Genomic DNA, 19,365 nt, shown 5'->3' on the forward strand with positions numbered 1-19,365 from the left:
CCCTGGGCAGGTCCGGGCCAGCGCCATCGCGCAGGACGCCGACCAGAACTACGACTATGCGAGTAACAGCGTCATCCTGCACCTCGACGCGGGGGACGAGGTGTTCATCAAGCTGGACGGGGGCAAAGCCCACGGCGGCAACAACAACAAGTACAGCACCTTCTCCGGCTTCATCATCTACTCGGACTGAGCCTGGACCCACGGCATCGCCCCCGGCATGCCCCTGACTCCTCAGACCCACAACATCGCCCCCGGCACGCCCCTGAGCCCCCAGCCCCACAGCACCCCTGTACCGCGGTTCAGCCCCACGGCACCCCCCGAACACCCAGCCCCACGGCGTCCCTGTGCCGTGGTTCAGTTCCCTGCTGCCCCACAGCCCCTACGGCCTTCCCTCGCTCCCACCCAGCCCCACAGCATCCCCCTGCCATGGTCCAGCCCGTGGATCCCCCCCACCTGGTGCTTTCGGCTTCCCACGGCGCCCCAAAACCCCCTTTTCCCATTAACTCACCCCACGGCTGCCAGTTGAGGGTTTGGGGCTGCAGAGGGTTTGAGGGGGTGGCAAAAAGGCTGGGGGACCCCCCATGCTGCCCCACTGCACCACCCCCCCCGGCTGAGCCCCTCCTTGCCCCTGATGCCCCATCCCCGCTGTTCTCCCCTCCCCGGGGCGGTGCCGGGGGTCTGGCGGGGGGGTCCCGATGTACAGACGCGCAGTGCCCACACGGCCCCGGGCTGGGGGGCTGCACTGGGGGACGGAGGGAGCCGCCGGCCTGCCCCCCCCGGGGCAACAACATGGTAAAGCAGAGCTGTGACCTCTCCCCGTCTGCTGTCTGTGTCCCCGGTGTCCCCCACAACGGGGACGGGGTCTTTCTACCACCACCACCCAGCCCCCACTTGGCTCATCCAAGCCCAGACAGGAGGGGCTCCCTGGCTCCAAGTGCTTGTGGTCCCTCTGCCACCTCCACTGGGGACACTGGGGCTGCCACCACCGCCATGTCCCTGTCCCCAGAGGCTGGGTGGCCTCATGGAGGGGACACAGAATTGCCACTGTGAGGGGGGGACACGGTCAGGCCACACAGAGGCACCGGGACCCTCGGGCACACACGCCCGTCCCCACTGCCTCGGCGTGGGCAGGATGTGACCCAATTAGAGGTGACGGCGGGTGCTCGGGGCCAGCGGCTGCGTCCAGAGTGGCCGTGGTGGGGTCAGAGGATGGGAGCCCTGGGGACACGGGGGTGGGGGCAAGTGTCCTCCAGGTGTGTGGGGGTGTCCCCCAGGGGTGGGTGGGGGTGGAGGTGTGTCCCCAGGTGGGTGTGTGTGCTCCCAGGTATGGGTGTGTCCCCAGGTGTGTGAGTCCATGTCCCCCAGGTGTGTGCGTGTCCCAGGCCTGTGTGTGTGTCCCCTGGGTGTGTGTGTGTCCCCTGGGTGTGTGTGTGTCCCAGGTGTGCATGTGTGCCCTAGGTGTGTGTGTGTCCCCAGGTGTGTGTGTGTCCCCCAAACCCTGGCAGGTCCGGGTGCTGTTCCCCAGCACCGATCCCAGCTGCAGGCGTAGAGGCGGTGGCGGGGCCGGGCTGTCGGCCGCAGCCCCGAGCAGAAGGGCCCCAGCCCCAGCCCGGACCCTCCCGGACCCTCCCGGACCCCCGGGGCTCTGACCCGCCGCTGTGCCGGGAGCCGCCGGCAGGGGGCGCAGAGGGCGGTGAGACTACAACACCCATGGTGCTCCGCGCGGCCGCGGGACTGCAGATCCCATGAGGCACCGCGCGGCGCGGGCGGGGCGCGGCCAATGGGGAGTCGTTAGGCGGAGCGGGACCAATCAGGGCGCGGGGCGGGGCTTCGCGGCCCATTTAAAAGCGGCGGCGGGAGCAGGGGAGTTGCGGTGTCTGAGGGAACGGGTGCTGGGGAGGGCGCGGTGGGGGAGAGTGAGAGCCTGTAAGTGCCTGAAATGTGTGTACGAGGGGCCGTGAGGGCACGGAGGGGGGGCAGAGCTCTGTGAGAAGGGCTTTGAAGGAGTAAAGGAGCTGCAAAGCCCTCCGAGAGGGCGCACGGGTGGGGTGCAGGGCCATAGGGGAGGCTGTGGGTTAAGGGGCTGCCCAGGAGATGCACAAAGGAGTCTTGGGTAATTGAAGTGCCTTACAGGAATCATCGCACACTGAGCATTGTCTCCAGCACATGACACAGCCTAGGACTGGAAGTTCAGGAAACTCCTGTGTCTCCCATCCCGGAGCTGCTCCGACAGTCCCACTCCCACCCCCCAGGCTGGCACTGCTGGGACCGAAGCCCCTTTGCCATGGTGGCTCCAGTGACCTGAGGGGGCCCTGTTTGGCTCCCCACACCCCACTCTCACAGTCAGACCAGGTTCCTCACCAGCTCAGCCCCAGGTTTCCTTTAAGGAACCAGAGGGTAGAGCCCACCCTCAGCACGCTGGCAGGTGACACGACAGAAGGATGGGGACATCCAGGGCCATCTGGAAAAGCTTGAGAAGTGGGACCACAAGAACTTGACGGCCAAGTGGAAGGGGCTGCACTTGGGTTGGGGCAATCCCAGGTATCAGCACAGACTGGGAGAAGGGCTGAGAGCAGCCCTGCAGAGAAGGACTTCGGGGGTTTTGGTGGAGGAAATGCTGGACATGAGCCAACAGCGAGAGCTGGCAGCACTGAAGGCCAAATGCATCCTTGGGGTGCATCAAAAGAGGGGTGGCCAGAGGGACGAGGGAGACGATGGTTGTCCTCTACTCTGGGGGTTGGGATGAGATCATCTTTAGGGTCCCGTCCAACCCAAGCCGTTCCGTGACCCTGTGATTCCATAAGATGGCGACAGTTCCATTGTTCCCATCACAGCTCCATCGTGTCCAGGGACACAGGTGACAGTGTTCCAGAGCTGCTGAGGGCAGGAAGGTTCCAGAGCAGGTGTCACAGAGGCCAGGCTGTCCTGGGGCAGGAAGGTTGCTCCCAGCACATCCCTGGCTGGGCTGGATGAGTTCTGCTGGGGCAGAGCTGGCCCGGAGCGATGGGGCCGAGCCTGCTGGGAGCCACCATCCTCCTCTGCCTGGTCAGTGTCCTCCAGGCCTATGCCATCGAGAAGAAAGGGGATGTGTTCAAGAAGATGGCGTGTCCCGCCTTCCTGACGTTCGAGAACGTCGCCTACCTGGCAGACATGACCTTCGAGCTGCCCTGCAAGTGCAAGCCCGAGGAGGTCTCTTCCGTCGTCTGGTACTTCCAGAAGAACCTGCGTGGCCGCACGATCACGGTGCTGTCGGACTTCGACGGCACCGTGGTGCTGGACTCGAGCCACGTCCGCGCGGGCAGCGACCTGCTGAAGCGCTTCAGCATCCGCATGTTCAGCCTCATCGTGTTCCGGGCCCAGGTGAGGGATTCTGGGCACTACCTGTGTGGCTCCAAGGAAGGGCACGTCTTCTACGGCTACGACGTGGACGTGCAGCCCTCGGGGCGCATCACGGTGGCCTTCCTGGACAGCGGCCAGCACGTGCAGGACGACTATGTGGGGGAGCAGTTCAGCCTCTTCACCACCTTCTGGGACTGGAGCAGCTGCGACCGCTGCGGGGTGCGGGGGGAGCAGCAGCGCGTCGGGCTGTGCTTTGTGCAGAGCGCCCAGCTGAGCCCCCGCTACCGCACCTCGCTGCCCAACGTCACCTCCTGCGGCTCCCGGGCTGTGCCCGTGAGCTTCCCGCACCTCCTGCACCTCCGCAGCCCCGAGGTGGCCGTCCGGAGCTGCCTGATGCTGTGCCCGCCCAAGGAGGCGCCCGAGGAGGGCGTCCAGTCCATCTCCAACATCGTCTACAAGTTTGGGGAGAAGCCCGACGTGCCCCGTGTCCCCATCCAGTACCACAGCCAGCCCTCCCGCACCAACCTGGTGATCGCGTGCCCGGGGGCCCGCCCGGAGCACACCGTGGGCTGGGACAAGGACTCGGTCCGGCTCTACCGCTCCGAGTACCTTGTGGGTGTTGAGAAGGGCATGAGGGTCTTCATCGACCACGGGAACCACCTACACATCCTGCGGGTGCGCAGGAGCGACAGGGGCACCTACTTCTGCTGGAGGGACGGCGAGATGGTGGCGGGATTCCGGCTCAGCGTCACCTTCCCGGCCCAGCGCCGGCGTGGCCCCGGCGACCCCGAGTCCATCTTCGTCATGAGGGCCGTGGGCATCGGCTTCGCCGTCATCACCGGCATCTTCTTCCTCGCCCACCTGGGCCGCTGCTGCTGGTGGGCGCTCAGGAAACCGGCCGGGTTGTAGCATCTCCCCTGGAGGGCACTTGGATGCCTCGGATCATCCTCCTGTCGGAAATCTCCAGTGTTCCGACCGTTTTTTCTTTGCTTTTCACTTTTCAAAGGAAAAATATTTTTCGAATTAACCTGATGATTAAACATCTCTGGTTCTGGGGCTGTTTTGAACCCGCCCAACTCACCACAGAGTTGGGAGTCAGTGTTTGAGGTAGAGCTTAAAGGACACAGGGGCAGCACAGACCCCTCTCCCAGGCTGGGGCAGGGCAGCTCCTCAGCCTGCTCTAGGCTCCAGGGCCCCCCCAGGGAGCCCGGGGTGGCTGCAGGGGACACAATCTGCACTCATGAGAATGAGCTAAACACTCGGTGATGACATGAGGAGCAAAGCCAGGGAAAGGATGTGGCAGGAAGGGACAGAGCTACAGGAAACAATCAGCACCTCCCACACTTGGTGAAGGAGTGGGGTACGGCTGTTTGGGTCCCTGAAGGGCAACACCCCCACCCAGAGCACCGGTGTGACCCCAAAAGGGCCCACACATGGAGGCAGCCCCAGCCCCAACTCTTCCTGAGGACTTTGCCCCCAAACTCAGCCCCCAGACACGACCTTGCAGAACCCCCAGGGAGGCACCAGCTGAGCCCTGGGTGCCGAGCCCAGGGCTGGTGCAGGCCAGGAGGGACACGGCCACCAACCTGGCAGCACTGCTCCCTGCCTTCCCCTCTGAATCCCCAAAAATCTCCCAGTAGAACCAAACGTGCCTCCCCCATCAAGCTATAACACCCCCAGCCCCCCAGGAACCACCCCTGCACAGACTGGAGCTGTCACACAGGTGCTGGAAGCTGGGAACTGCTCCTGCATCCACACCAGCATGTGGTTTGTTTGTTGGGAGGCAGAGCCAGCAGCGGGAAGGGCAGGTTTCCAGCACAGCTCAGGGATTTGTGGCAGGCAGGAATCCAGCACCCCCCAGTGAGCAGCTGGGAGCTGCTGGAAAAGCATCCAGACACCTGGACTGCTCCCTGCAAACAGCACCAGGTTCAGGCTGGAGTGACAGCCAGAGCCTCTGTCTGCCCAGTGAGAGCCCTGCTGGGATTGAAATCCACGGGCAGGTTTGCACCAGGAACAGGGAAGCACATGGACAGAGCCCTGGGGAGCACAATTCCCAGCTCAGTGCCGAGGGGGCAGCCCTGGCACTGGGGCCAAGGCATCCAGCAGATCCATGTGGCATCCTGGGGTCACATCAGCTGCCAGTCTGGAGCTGTGCAGGGGCACCCTGGGATGTCACACCCCCCGTGTCCCCAGGACACGCAGCCACTCTCAGCACCGGTGCAGGCACAGCACAGGTTCAGGCTGTGTTGTTTGGGGTGCTGTTGTGTTCCCCCATCCCCCACAGCTGAGTGGGGGCTTCCAAAGTAAATCCAAGGCTCCAGTGAGCCCACCCAGCCCAGGAGCAGATGGGGCAGGAGCTCCTGCAAGGATCAGAGGTGAGTGCCAGGACTTACCAGAGCAGCTGTAGCCACTGAGGAGGGTGTCCAGTGATGGGAGGTGGGGTAGGGGCATGGAGCTGCTGGAGGACATGGCTTCAGATCCCATTTTCTGTGTCCTCATGCACTCGGGGGGGTTGGTTCAGGGGTGGAGAGGGAGCCCCAGGCTGGGCAAGGCCTGCTCTGATTCCCTCACGGTGCCAACTCTGGGCAGTGACTCCTTAGAACCCACAGCCTCCCCTAGGACAGCGCTGTCCCCTTTGTGCCCTCTTAGCCCCTCTAATGACCTGACACCCCCTTAAGCCACAGCCTCCCCTATTGCCCCTTTTGGCCCCTAAAGCCCCCCTCACAGCCCTACAACCTCTTTGGGCCTCCCCAGCCCCCTCCCACGGCCCTGCTCCCCTCTTTGGGCTCCCATAGCAGCTCCCATGGGAGGAGCTGGGGTTCAGGAGCAGCTCCCAGCTGCTGGAAGAGGTGACCACGGGTGGGAGAAGCAGCACTGGGATGTGGGACAGCTCCGGGTGTGCCGCTGTCCCACGGGAACCAGGGTCACCGGCTCCTCCTGCCCCTTCCCTGCCTGGCAGCAACTCATCTCACCTTTATCTTCTTCAGCCTGGAAGCTTCTCATTAACACTCGCAGCCCACTCGCAGTTCGTTTGTCTCATTAAGGGGGGGCCGGGGAGGAGGAGGAGGAGGGAGGAGAGCCCAGCTCTGCCTCCCGAGGCCGCCGGCACTGGCAGCTTCCCGTGCTTTGATCCCACTGCGTGGGAGCCGGGAAAAGATCGATCCCTGGGGAGCAGCGGGTGCTCACACAGGACCCCAGAGCCCCGCTCTGCCCCCCACCCCGCGGGGGATGGAGGTCCCCTGTCACCAGGGCTGTCACACAGCACGTGTCCCCAGGGATGCCACTGTTCTGGCTGGGGACACCAAGCGCCACTATGGGGTGTGTAGGTGCCCCCGAACTGGCGTTTCGGAGGGCAAACCCCCTCCTGTCGCTGGTGACACCGGCCCAGGACAGCTGCGGGGACACGGGGCTGGCTGGGGACAAGGAGCTTCTGGGCATTAAAGGGGGATGTGGGAGCTGCCCCAGTCCCACCAGTCTTGTCTCCAGCGGCTCTGGGTCCTCCCAAATTGCGCCCACTGGCCACTGTCGGTGCCCGGCGATGGTGGCTCCTGTCTGGCCACACGTCCCGGTCCTGCAGAGGGCAGGAGCTTTTCCCGGCCATCGGCTGCCACCTGCTGCCAGCAGCAAGGCCAGTCCCCATCCCTGTCCCCATCCCTGCCCCTGTCCCTGTCTCCATCCCTACAGCAGCATCCCAGGGACCCCCTTGCTCCGCAGCTTCACCCCAGCTGCCTCTCGGGGCACCCACCCCGCCGCCACCGCGTCTCGCTGGTGGCCCCAAAACATCCCCATCCCCCGCACGGGCTGTCCCCGAGGCCCATCCGTGTCCCAGTTTGTGGCCAGGACGCCGTGGCTGGGAGGGGACAGGGCTGGCGGTGGTGCCGTGCCCGTCCTGGATCCATCCCGCCGTGTTTCCCGGTAGTGCCGTGCCCTGGCACAAAGGCCCCTCCAGGCCGTGCCGGGCAGACACGGCTCGGGCCCCGCATAAAGCCCTTTTCAGCCGCCCAGAAAAGCCCCTGGCACCCGGCCCTGGTTCTCACCACTCCCTGCCATGGGACAACAGGGGCAAAAGGGGCAAAAGATCCCCCAAACTCAGTGCATATGTGACTGGTGACATGGTCGAAACACACAGCTATGGTGGGATAAATCCCCTCTGGATCTGGGATGGGGACAGGTGTCCTGAGTCCTGTCCAGGCTCCAGGGCCACCAGCCAGTGCTTCCACAGATCCAGTGGGATGGGAAGGACTTTGAAGGCTTCAGCCACTTAATTAACACCTGGCCTTAATTAACAGCCTGGAGTGATGGGCTGCTCATGCCAGGGCTTGTCCTTGGGGATGTGATATGGGGAGGATACGTACATGTGTGTGCTCACATGTAGGTGTGTGTGCCCACGTGTGTGTGTGTGCCCGTGTGTGCCCACGTGTGGGTGTGCCTGCGTGTGCACGGTGGGGTGGCTCTGTGTGTGTGTGTGCTGTGTGTTCATGTAAGGGTAACTGGGCACGTGCCACTCTGGGCATGTGTGTGCACGTGCACACGTGTGTTGGTCTGGCTGTGCCTGTGTGTGCACAGCAGGGTGGCTGTGCCTGTGCACGCTGTGTGTGTGTGGAAGGGGAGCTGCGTGTGCACAGCTCTGGGTGTGTCCCGTGTGTGTGTGTGCACACGTGTTCAGGGAAAGCAGCACACGTGTGTACCTGCACACTGTGTGTGTCCCCACGTGTGTGCCAGGTGGGCACGTGTGTGCCTTGCACACGGGGTGTGTGTTTGTGGACACGGACAGACACGTGTGTGTGTCTCTGGAGGTGTCTGTGTGCACGTGTGTGCCTGTGGGTGTGCACACACATACCAGTGGAGATACAGGTGACTCCACACGGGTATATGTAGATCTCACACGTACATGTGTGTGGATCTCCCATGGCACCTCACTCGGCCTTGCACCCACCCCCACCCTCTGCCTGCCCCGGGGGTGAACTTGGCCACTGCTCCATCTCTGCCCTGCCACGTGCCCCAGGCCCACCCGGGGGGGCAGGGGTGTGCAGGGGGCTGTGCCATGGTGCCCAGGCTGGATGCCAGGGCACAGACACCCCTGCCAGGCGCCACGGCCTGGCTTTGTGCTGGCCCAGTGGCTCCCTGGCTGGCGGCCAGAGCCGGGGCGCCCAGCGGGACAGGGGCTCTGGGCTCCATAAAAACCCTCGGGAGGGCACATCACACCCACCCCAGGCATGGAGAGCCAGCGCTCGTCCTCCTACAGCCGCCGCTTCGGCCCCGCCACCCCCATGCACCGGGTGCCCCCCGCCAGCCCCCCAGCCCGGAGCCACCGGGCACCCCGCGGCACCCACCCGGCCCCCCGGCTGGGCTCGGGCAGGATGGACTTCTCGCTGGCCACGGCGCTCAACTCGGAGTTCCGGGAGACACGCACCAGCGAGAGGGTGGAGATGATGGAGCTCAACGACCGCTTCGCCAGCTACATCGAGAAGGTGCGGCTGCTGGAGCAGCAGAACAAGGTGCTGGTGCTGGAGCTGAACCAGGCGCGGGACCAGGAGCCCTCCCGCCTGGGGGACGTTTACCAGGAGCAGCTGCGGGAGCTGCGGCTCCACGTGGAGCAGTTGGGCACCGCCAAGGCCCGGCTGGAGATCGAGAGGGACAACCTGGCCCAGGACCTCAGCAGCCTCCAGCAGAAGTAAGGCACTGTCCAGCTGGGGCTACTTCTGGGGACCAGGGTGGCCACCAGGAGCAGGATGGAAAGTGGCCACTGGGATGGGTGTCAGGGTGATTACCAGGAGCAGGGTGGCCACTGGAATGGGGACCAGGGTGACCACCAGATCCAAAGTGGCAGCAGAGACCAGGATGGCCACCAGGATGATGATCAGGGTTGTCCTGGGGACCACGGTGGTGATGGGGATGGTGATGTGGCCGGGGAAGTGGTGATGTCATGGGGACCATGGTGGTGGCAAGGACCAGGGTGACCCCTGGGACCAGGATGGAGACTGGGGGGTACCCAGGGGTCAGGGTGGCCACAGAGACAGGAGCAGGGTAGCCCTGGGGACCAGGCACTGATGTGCACCAGGCTGGTGGTGGGGACCAGGGTGACCCCTGGGAACAACGTGGGATGGTGGAGGGAGTGTGGGATGGGTGCAGGTACTGACACAGGGTTTGGGTGGGTGCTGGGGCTGTGGGGCTGTGTTGACACAGGGGGGTGTGTCCATGGGCAGAGAGGGACAGATCATAGTGCCAGAGGGGTCACGGTGCCAGAGGGGTCACAATACCAGACATGTAATGGTGCCCCTGCTCCGGCACAGGCTGCAGGACGAGGTGACCCTGCGGCTGGAGGCCGAGAGCAACCTGGCTGCCTACAGGCAGGTGAGGGCAGGGGCCACATCCTGCACTGCAGGGGTTCAGCTCCCATCTTGTCCTCTCCTTGGGATGGGCAGGGATGGGGAGGGGGTGGACAGGAGCAGGCAGTGAGGGACTAGGGTATGTTACAATGGGCAGAGAGGGGCAGGGATGGGGCAGGGATGGAAAGGGATGGACCTTGTTTGCCAAGAATGGGCAGAAAAGGGGTGGGGATGGGCAGGAGCAGGCAGGGACTGGGATGTGTTATGATGAGCAGAAATAGGCAGGAACAGGGCAGGGATGGAACAGGGATAGGGCAGGAATGGAACAGAGATTGGGCAGGAATGGAGCAGGGATGGGCAGGAGTAGGTAGTGAGGGACTGGGATATGTTACAATGGGCAGAGCTGGGTAGGAGAGGGCAGGAATGGGCATGGCCAGGCAGCTCAGGAGGGAGCAGACCCAGGGGGCCAGCCTGGGACTGTCTGTTCTGTCCCCCCATGGTGACAGGACGTGGACAATGGCACCTTGGCTCGCCTGGACCTGGAACGGCGTGTGGGGACCCTGCAGGACGAGATCGCCTTCCTGCGCAAGGTCCACGAGGAGGTAACCCTGCCCAGGGGGGCTGGGGGGCCTGGGGTCTGGGGGGCTGTGCTGACTCCCCTGTCCCCACCAGGAGCTGCGGGAGCTGCAGGAGCAGCTGTCCCGGCAGCGGGTGCACGTGGAGGTGGACGCCAGCAAACCAGACCTGACGGCCGCCCTGCGCGACATCCGCAGCCAGTACGAGGCCGTGGCCGCCAGCAACGCCCGGGAGACAGAGCAGTGGTACAAGTCCAAGGTGCAGAGTGAGCTGGTGGCCTCACGGAGGGGTGGCCTGGCTGTTCCCCCCGGAATGTCACCTCCTCGGGGCTGGGGTTGCTCACCTGGGGTTGGGGGGTGGTGAGGGGGTTTGGGATCTCCGCTGTCCCCGCCCGTGTCAGGGATGTTTCTCCATGTTCCCGGGGCTATGTCCCTCCTGTGGAGCACAGCAGAGCTGTGCCCCCAGGCCGTGTGCCCCCGGGACACATCCCTGCCGCGTGGTCCCATCCCGTGGCCGTGTCCCTGTCCCAGTTCGCAGACCTGACGGACGCGGCCGCCCGGCAAAGCGAGGCCCTGCGCGCGGCCAAGCAGGAGGCCAACGAGTACCGGCGCCAGCTGCAGGCCCTCACCTGCGACCTGGAGGCTCTGAGGGGCTCGGTAGGTGATGACCATGAGGTGCAAGAGGGGGGACACGGCCTTGGGGAGCTGCCACCACCGTGGGGTTCCCCAGAACCCCAGTGGGACACCACCCGGTGCTGGGGAACGGTGGCTCCCCTGGGATGGGAGATGGACACTGGGATGAGCCCCCAGCTCCTGGGAGAAGGTGGCCATGGAGGGTGTCACGGCCCCTTGTGACCCCCAGAACGAGTCCCTGGAGAGGCAGCTGCGGGAGCTGGAGGAGCGCTACGCCCTGGAGACGGCCGGCTACCAGGACACAGTGGCACGGCTGGAGGAGGACATCCAGAGCCTCAAGGAGGAGATGGCCCGGCACCTGCAGGACTACCAGGACCTGCTCAATGTCAAGCTGGCCCTGGACATGGAGATCGCCACGTACCGCAAGCTGCTGGAGGGCGAGGAGAGCAGGTGATGGCACAGCGGGGACTCCACGTCCTCGGGGTCCCTCTGGGGTGTCCGGCTGGGTTGGGGACCATCCTCCAGCCCTGCTGCCCCAGCCCCAGGCGGGTGGAGCTGGGGGAGCAGCAGGATCCCACGCTCTTCCCAACACCCTGGTTGCTCCTGCAGGATCACCATCCCTGTGCAGAGCTTCTCCAACCTGCAGGTCCGAGGTGAGGCTGGGGGGGGCAGGATGGTGGCACAAGCAGGGGTGGCTTCTGGGGGCTCTGTGGCAGGAGATGCCACCTAGGCCATCCCTGTCCCATCCAGAGGGACTGGGATGTTTTTCTCTGAATCTTAAGGAAACAGGACTCCTGGTTTTCCCAGGATGGGGGGAGGAGGGTGCCATGGACACATCCCCCAGGCTGAGCATGTCCCCAAGGCTGAGCATGTCCCCAAGCCCATTGATGTGCCCAAGACTGATCACATCATCACATCCTCAGTGACAACCACATCCTCAAGGCCAATGACATCCCCCTGGCCAATTGTGCTCCCCAAGGACAAGCCTGTCCCCAAGCTCAGTCACACCCCAAAACCACCCATGTCCCCATGGTCAGTGACATCTCCAAGGTCAAAAATGTCCCCAGTGCCAACTGTGTCCCCAGGGCTAATCACATCCCAAAATCAACCACATCCTCAGAGCCAACACTGTCCCTGAGGATGGTTGTGTCCCCAGGGCCACTGTCTCCCATGGTTCAGGGTTTTCCAGCCCAATCCATTTACTTTGGGCCTCTCCACCTGAGCGTGGCTGGAAGGGCCATACCCTGGCCACGGTGTCACTGCCTTGTCCTGGCCTTGTCCCCCAGAGAACAGCCTGGACACCAAATCTGTGTCAGAAACCCACGTGAAGAGGAGGATCGTGGTCAAAACTGTGGAGACTCGAGATGGAGAGGTGGGAAATCCTCATCCTTGTCACCCACGCTCCACCCCCTCTCCCCACGGGGTGTCCCCAGGACATGGGGCCACCATCCCTGAGCCCCAGGAGCAGCCCGGGCAGGGAGCCAGTGATCCCAGTGCCCTGAGAGCATGGCTGGGCTGAGCCTGGCAGCTCAGAGAGAACACAGCTCCCTGTCACACGTGTCCCTGTCCCCATCCCCAAGCTCATTCGAGCCCAGGCAGGCTCAGCCGGGAGCGGAGCCTGAGCCGGGGGCGATGGTCCCTCTCTCCCTCCGGCTCCAGGTGCTCAAGGAGTCCAAGCAGGAGCACAAGGAGGGGCCGTAGGGCGGACGATCCCGAGCTCCGCAGGTCCCGCCCGACGCTTCGAGAGAGCCCCGCGGGCACGGGGGGCAGGAGGAGCCGGCGGTGCCTCGGGGGGCATCTCCCTCCCCTGCACCCCTCGCCTCTCCCGCGTCACCCCGTGCCCAGGGACCCCCACCCCCCGTTTGGGGCTGGCAGAGCAAAGCGCCCATCGGAGCGGGCACTGTGTGGGGCGGGGTGGGCAGCACGCAGGGCCAGGCAGAGCCGAGCTCCCCGGCGGGATCCTGCCGCGTTCCCACAGCTCGGCGTGCCGGTGGTTTGGGGCTGTTCCTGCCTCGCCCCGGGTCTCCAGCTCGCCAGTGCCGATGGAGAGGATCCATCCCGTTTTGATCTCCATGCAGTGGTTGGACAAGATGATGGTGCCAAGAGCATCTCCTGCACCCACCTTGCTGCCCTCTCTGGTGTGGGAGACCTCCCTGGATCTCCCCAGTACACCCTGACCCCCAGCACCCTTGGGTGGGGGCTGCAGAGTGCAAGGCACCCGCTGGAGAGGGACACTGCCCTGTCACCAGGGGTTGGTGAGCTCGGCTGAGAGGCAGGGGCAGGAAAATGGGGAGGATGGAGAGGCAGGGGAGGAGGAAGAGGACAGTGGAGAAGCAAGATGCTCTTGGGATGGTGTCAGGGGGTGATGAAATGGGGATCAGGAGGGATTCCTGAAGGTGTCCAGGGTGGTTTGTGGGGGCAGTGTGGGCTGGGTGGCCTCAAGAACTTCTCCTGGCACAGAGCCCTGGCACTGTCCTGACCCCCACACTGGGTGTCTGCCACCAGGGTGTCCCCAACACTGTGGTGGGGACAAACAGATCTGAGGGGTTCATGGTGAGGTGTGACCCCTGGCCCTGCACTTGGGGGTCTCACACAGGGGAAAATGAAGAGAAAGGGGGTGCAGAGGAGGAGGAAGATATTGGGGGCTCTCACAAACGGAGCCATCCCTGTCCTGCCTGTCCCACCTGGGGTCACACTGTCAGCCAGGGGGTCTGGGGACCAGGGCTGCCCCAGTCACAGCCCCTGCCACACACAGAACCTGAGCCCATTCTTCCATGGGCATTCAGGGTGGGGTTGGAAGAAATCCCTTGTCCTTGGGCTGCATGTGGCCCTGTGCCCCCACCTGTCCTCCCCCAGACCACCCAGGGCATTACCCAGCCCCACTCCCACCTTCACTGCAGCCACTGACCACAAGCAGAGCCTTCCCTGATGCCATCTGACACAGGAGCAAGGACCCAGCAGCACTCCCCGTCCCCTGCCAGCCCCTTGTGATGACATCCCTGCTCTTGGATCCATCCCCTCATCCCTCTGTCCCCCTCATCCCCTGGCTCAGGTTTGCTTTGCTCCAACTCCAGAAAGGCCATTCCTGGGGCAGGAGATGTTACAGGAGCCCAGGGTGCTGCCCAGGGTGGGAACCCAGGGGGAATCCAGCGTGGCCCCCACGAGCAGCCTCCCTTGTTATTAATTACTGACTTATTAATTGCTGAACCTGTCACAGCTCGGGGTGAGGAATAAAGCTAATGAACACTCTGGTTGTTCCTGAGTCCACCTCTCTGCAGCCAAGCCGTGGGGTCTGGGAATTATCTGGGCATTGGGGCCCTTTGGGGGCCCAAACTGAGCTCAGTGCTGTGTGGGGATGTGCTCAGGGCTGAGCCCACGGCACAGACACGCTCCAGGGGCCAACACCCCTGAGGGACCGAACACAGGGAGGGGGAGCAGGGGTAACACCCTGAGCTGGCAGCCAGGCAGTGGGGTGGGAGAGACCCCCTTCCCAGGAGGGGAAGCAGGGATCTGCTGAGGGTTCTCCACCCTCCCAGGAAACTCCTGGGATCCTCTGCTGCTGTTGGGGCTGAGGGTGGATTTGAGATCCTGCACATCATAGACACAGTTCAAGTGCCAGGGCATTGTTGGGACCCTCAGTGCCCTCCTGGACAGTGACAGTTGTCTTGGGAATGCTGAAATCCCCAAGCCACATCCTTGGAAAAAGGGGTTGAGCCTAGTGGGGACGTCCTGCTCCATACTGAGGAGCAAGTGGCCACCAAAACCCTGCAGAGATGCCACCACCTTTGGGGGACGTACAAGATAACATTGTCTGGCACAAACACTGACTCTGAACGCTGTGCTCAGTTGGATGAGTAAAAACCCTCAAAAATCAGACACATTTCTGAAGAAAATCACCTGATTAATTTGAAAAAATATTTTTTGTCCTTCAAAAATTAAAAAAAAAGTGTTTAAACCAAAATTAAAAAAACAGGTTTGCTCCAGCTAAGGAGCTCAAAGGAACATTGAAGGGTTTGGGATGCTGGGACTCACAGTTCTCAGCAAGAAAAACAAGTTAAATAAGGGGGAAAAGGGTGAGAAAAGCAACTATTAATTGAATTAAAATAGTTTGGTGGATCTTTTTATCAGCCTTTTAGGAAAACAACTCTAATAAATCACTGATGCGGACCAAGAACTCTGTAGAGCTTGGCCAGAACATCTTGCACCAGCTCCAAGTTTTCATTGGAAAAAAAAGGACTTTATTGAGCTTAAACCCCCACTGTCAGCCAAGAACACATCCCGGCAGTGTGAAATCCTGCCAGGAACAAATCCTGGCAGTGCGAAATCCCACCTGGAACAAATCCTGGCGCTGTGAAATACCCCCTGTCCCCACTAAGCTGTGCCAAAACAGGGAGTTTCCCACATCAGTCCTCGGTGTCCTGCTCTTGCCCGAGGGCAGGGTGAGCAGGGGCTGGCAGAGATTGACTGGTGGTGGCCAAAGCATTGGAAACTTCCAAAGGGAGGATGATCCAAGTGCCCCGTGGGGGAGATGCTCCAGCCTGGCCAGGTTCCTGAGCGCCCACCAGCAGTGGCAGCCCGGGTGGGTGAGGATGAAAATATGATGATGATGAAGCCCATGTTTGCTCCCCACCAACCCTGCCTGGATGCCCAGGGTGGCAGGATAAAGATGATGAAGATGATGATGATGAAGCCCACATTTGATCCCCACAGCCCCTCAGCTCAGCTGTTGGCAGGTCAGGTCACACCACACACCCATGGACCAGGAAAGGCAGAAGGAATGGCACCATAGCAGAGTGCAGGGACACATGTCCCCAGGAGAGGTGCCACAAAGCCCAACATTCACGTGTCAGGCCTCAGGGATGGATCCTGTCACCAGGGGTTGGGTGGTTCTTGTCTGCCAGGGTGAACCTGCCGTTTGCTGGGTTGGGTTTTGGAACAAAAAGGACTCAACAGTTGTCACTGGCATTGATTACATCTCCTAAATCCCCTGAGTGACCATGGACACAGGTGGAAAAGGGAAGGGACTATCTGGGTTTAGGTTTCTCCTTCACTACCCAGCAATGTTTTCTTTCCCTTGGTTTTCTCCTCATCCAAGAGACTCTCCCATCCACATCAGTGAGGACACCCTGCCCAGAGACCACAGCACCACAGCTCGGGAACTGAACTTTATTTGTGCAGAACTCGTGCTCTGGGTGATGCCAAGGTCAGGCCTTGAGTCTCTTCTGAGCCTCTTTTAGCCCCTGAGCCCCCTCAGCCGAGCTGGAAACACTTCATCAGCTCCACCACCGTCCTTTCCTCCTCGCCTTCCTTTTCCGAGTGGGTGTCTGTGGCGTGAGGTTCCCTCCCTGCCTCCTGGCCTGGCTTTTCGGCAGCCCAGCAATCCCTGCTCAGGCCCTGCAGCTTCCTGAACAGATCCCGGCCGCTCTCCTTCTCCGCCGGGCTCAGGAGCTCCACGTTCAGCCCGAAGCGCCGGGTGCCCGCCAGGCCCTGCAGGATCTCCAGGACGGCAGCCCCGTCTCCAGGATGGAAGTTCTCTGCCAGCACCCTCAGGAATTCCCCCAGGAGGCCAAAGCCCACGTCAGCCCGGAAGATCCTGCCCAAGGCCTCCCCTCCCAGCTCCAGCAGAAACCGGTATTTCTCTGTCCCGCTCTTCAGGCACCTGCGCCAATCCCTGTGGAATTCTGCAGCCGTTCCAGGCAGCTGATCCAGCTCCTGAAGGAAAAAGGAGTCACTCAGGTCCTTTTGCTTTGTTTCCCCTCAAAGGCTTTGGTCCCCCTGCCCCAGTCAGCCAAAGATGTTTCTCACAGGGGCTTTGGCGGCACAAGGAGCTGCTGAGGGGGAAAACGAGAAGACAAGGAAGTGCCAGGTGCCTCGAGCCCGGAGAAACCTGGGAACTCCAGGGGCAGAAGGGAAAGGTGGATGAGATGTGACACCTGGTGTGAACACAGACGGTTGTGGAGTGATCCTGACCCCAACCAGACCTGCTGTCCAGCCAGCAGGATTAACCCAAACTGGCCCTTTTCCATGCTGTGGATCATTAAACTGTGGGTGAGGATGAGGAGCAGTGGCATAAACCAAAACACAAGTTCCACCTCAACATGAGGAGCTTCTTTCCATGGAGGTGGCAGAGCAGTTGCCCAGGGAGGTCATGAAGACATTCCAAACCCACCTGGACATGTTCCTGTGGCACCTGCTCCAGGTGACCCTGCCTTGGCAGGGGGGCTGGACTGGGTGATCTCCGGAGGTCCCTTCCAACCCCAGCCGGGATTCTGGGATTCTGAGGAAGCACTGGCTGTGCTCAGCCAGAGGCTGTTCCAGGGAGGATCCTGATGCACATCTCTGGGTTGCAGGACTGTGGGCTGGGAGGGCTCTGCTCCCCCATTGTTCCTGCAGACCGTGGGAGGCACTGGGAGCTCTGGGCCCAGGCTGTCCAGCCACCATTCCCACAGGGATGGAGCTGACTCTTCCTGAGGGGGCCCAGCCCGACCCTGTGGGGATCCAAACCCTGATGTTCCAGGGTCTGGGAGGGCTGGCTCACAGTCCCTGAGTAACTCCTACATTCCAACTAACACCCAGACTGTTCCCAAGCCATTTCCAGCTGTGGAGGAGGCCCCAGAGTCTCCCCCTCACCTGTGGGATCTCCTCAGTGTGGGCAGGTGATGCCTTGGCTGGGGCTGCACAGGGATTCCACAACACATTCCTCCTCTGCCCCAGCCTGTCCTTCTTCTCCAGAGGCTTCAGATGTGAGGCCAGCACGATGTTCCTGCAGGGAACAGGGATGGGAGGGACAGGGGGCAAGAGAAAACACTCTGAGGCTCCAAGTTACTTCCATCCAGAGGCACTGGACAGGTTGCAGGAGCAGGGCCTTGTCAATACAAGGACAAACCAGCTTAAAATTCCCTGGGAATCCTGTTATGGGGACTGGCAAGTGTTTGGGGTAGAAAAAGCCACTTTAAAATGCTTTCCTGCCTCTCAAGGATCAGGCAGTGACTGAGTGCAGGTGAATCCATGAATGGAATTTGATCTGGTCCTACAAAATGTGGTAAAAATCCTGGATCCACCTGTGGATGTCAAGGGACAGGGAGTCGCCAGACAGATCTGTATGGGATCCAGGACTTCAGTGGGGTTTGAGAGTCCCACATGGCTCTATAGGACATCCAGGAGTTCAGTGGGGTCTGGGAGTCCCACATGGATCTACAGGACATCCAGGATGTTGATGGACACTGGAAGTCCCAGCTGAACCTGCAGGTGGGTCCAGGAGTTTGGTGGGCACTGGGATTGCCTGGCACTGCTCCCCCTGGAGCAGCCTTGCCATCCCAACCTGCTTCCAACACCCTGGACAGAGCAGTGACGGGACTGGGAGCAGGGACAGGCTGGGCAGGGGACAGGGGACATGTGTCACAACCCTCCTATCACAACCTTCTGTTTCTGCAGCCCCAGCAGGGCCTGAGGGGTGTGGGGAGAGGGGAGGAGCTTGGAGTGGGAATGGGGACAGGGAACAGTGTCCTGGAGAGGGGACAGCCCCTTCCCAGTGCTGGGCCACAACCGGGCACCACAGAGACCAGTCCCAGAGCAGGGACCGAGCTCAGCCCACACGGGGCCACCCGAGGAGATTTGGGGACAAATCTGAACCACAACCGATTGTCCTCGGAGCCGGGTCGTTCCTGGGATCCCGAGGCCGTTCCCGGGATACCGGGACTGCTGCCCAGCCACTCCCGCCTCGGACCCCCCCGGAGCAGCTCCGAGTTCCCGGAGCCCCCCAGGACGAGCTCCCCCCGCACCTGAAATCGCGATAGTCGGGGACGCCCTGGAGCAGCGCCCTCAGCTTGGCCTCGCCCTCCCGCTGCCGCCGCTCGTCCTCGGCCAGCGCCGCCCGCAGCTCCCGCTGCAGGGCCGGGAGAGCGGCCCCGGGATCCATCCCGGGATCCATCCCGGGAGCACGGGCACGGCGCACCGGGCACGGGGACCCTCCTGTCGCGACAGCCCTGTGGGGATGGCCTAGGGCACCCCACTATCGCGACAGCCCTGCCGGGGATGCTCTGAACGACCCCACCCCAGCCCTGCCGGGACTGGCCCCACGGATCCCGCTCTTATCGCGACAGTCCGGCCTTGGGGACTCCACTCCCACTGTGAGTGAGCCCTAAAGGCCACGCACGTGGGCGGCAATGGGGGAAGCCCCGCTCCTATCGCGACAGGCCCCGACACAACTGCGGCCCCGGAGCCCCTCACTGTCGCGACAGCCCTGCCGGGTGCCGAGGCCCCCCGGCCCCAGGGCCGCTCTATCGCGACAGTCCCGCCGGGTGCCGAGGCCCCCCGGCCCCAGGGCCGCTCTATCGCGACAGTCCCGCCGGGTGCCGAGGCCCCCCGGCCCCAGGGCCGCTCTATCGCGACAGTCCCGGCCCCGCTCCCGCCTCCACAGCGCCGGGGACGCGTGAGGCCCCCCCGGGGCTGCCCCGGCCGCGCCTGACAGACCCGGCCCCGCCGCCCCG

General features: G+C 62.8%; 3 protein-coding genes across 3 annotated transcripts; 2 read left to right on the plus strand and 1 right to left on the minus strand.

The window, feature by feature from the left end:
- The first annotated feature begins 1,894 nt into the window (after positions 1 to 1,894).
- On the plus strand, positions 1,895 to 4,693 carry FAM187A (family with sequence similarity 187 member A). The gene is made up of 2 exons (XM_051769711.1): positions 1,895 to 1,926; positions 2,835 to 4,693. Exon 2 carries the CDS (start codon positions 3,004 to 3,006, stop codon positions 4,246 to 4,248), a length of 1,245 nt encoding a protein of 414 aa, XP_051625671.1. The 5' UTR covers positions 1,895 to 1,926; positions 2,835 to 3,003; the 3' UTR covers positions 4,249 to 4,693.
- A 3,778-nt stretch (positions 4,694 to 8,471) lies between these two features.
- On the plus strand, positions 8,472 to 12,665 carry GFAP (glial fibrillary acidic protein). Its single transcript, XM_051769710.1, has 9 exons — positions 8,472 to 9,013; positions 9,633 to 9,693; positions 10,175 to 10,270; positions 10,341 to 10,502; positions 10,775 to 10,900; positions 11,106 to 11,326; positions 11,486 to 11,529; positions 12,163 to 12,248; positions 12,536 to 12,665. Exons 1-9 carry the CDS (start codon positions 8,556 to 8,558, stop codon positions 12,575 to 12,577), a joined length of 1,296 nt encoding a protein of 431 aa, XP_051625670.1. The 5' UTR covers positions 8,472 to 8,555; the 3' UTR covers positions 12,578 to 12,665.
- Positions 12,666 to 16,028: 3,363 nt separating this feature from the next.
- CCDC103 (coiled-coil domain containing 103) lies at positions 16,029 to 19,297 on the minus strand. Its single transcript, XM_051769724.1, has 3 exons — positions 18,658 to 19,297; positions 17,507 to 17,639; positions 16,029 to 16,588 (listed from the first exon to the last, which is right to left on the minus strand). The coding sequence occupies exons 1-3, from the start codon at positions 18,804 to 18,806 to the stop codon at positions 16,127 to 16,129; spliced, it is 744 nt and encodes a 247-aa protein (XP_051625684.1). The 5' UTR covers positions 18,807 to 19,297; the 3' UTR covers positions 16,029 to 16,126.
- Between the last annotated feature and the right edge of the window lie 68 nt (positions 19,298 to 19,365).

Source organism: Manacus candei, unplaced genomic scaffold (assembly GCF_025592945.1).
Source record: "Manacus candei isolate 608988 ecotype Guabito, Panama unplaced genomic scaffold, ASM2559294v1 h1tg000112l, whole genome shotgun sequence".
Taxonomy (NCBI): Eukaryota; Metazoa; Chordata; class Aves; order Passeriformes; family Pipridae; genus Manacus; species Manacus candei.

Coding starts and splice junctions, on each gene's coding strand:
- CCDC103 (XM_051769724.1), bottom strand. CDS start 18,806: ATGGATCCCGGGATGGATCCCGGGGCCGCTCTCCCGGCCCTGCAGCGG. Junction 17,640..18,657: donor CCCGACTATCGCGATTTCAG/GTGCGGGGGGAG, acceptor TGTTCCCTGCAG/GAACATCGTGCTGGCCTCAC. Junction 16,589..17,506: donor ACACTGAGGAGATCCCACAG/GTGAGGGGGAGA, acceptor TTTTTCCTTCAG/GAGCTGGATCAGCTGCCTGG.
- FAM187A (XM_051769711.1), top strand. CDS start 3,004: ATGGGGCCGAGCCTGCTGGGAGCCACCATCCTCCTCTGCCTGGTCAGT.
- GFAP (XM_051769710.1), top strand. CDS start 8,556: ATGGAGAGCCAGCGCTCGTCCTCCTACAGCCGCCGCTTCGGCCCCGCC. Junction 10,901..11,105: donor TGGAGGCTCTGAGGGGCTCG/GTAGGTGATGAC, acceptor TGTGACCCCCAG/AACGAGTCCCTGGAGAGGCA. Junction 12,249..12,535: donor TGGAGACTCGAGATGGAGAG/GTGGGAAATCCT, acceptor CTCCGGCTCCAG/GTGCTCAAGGAGTCCAAGCA.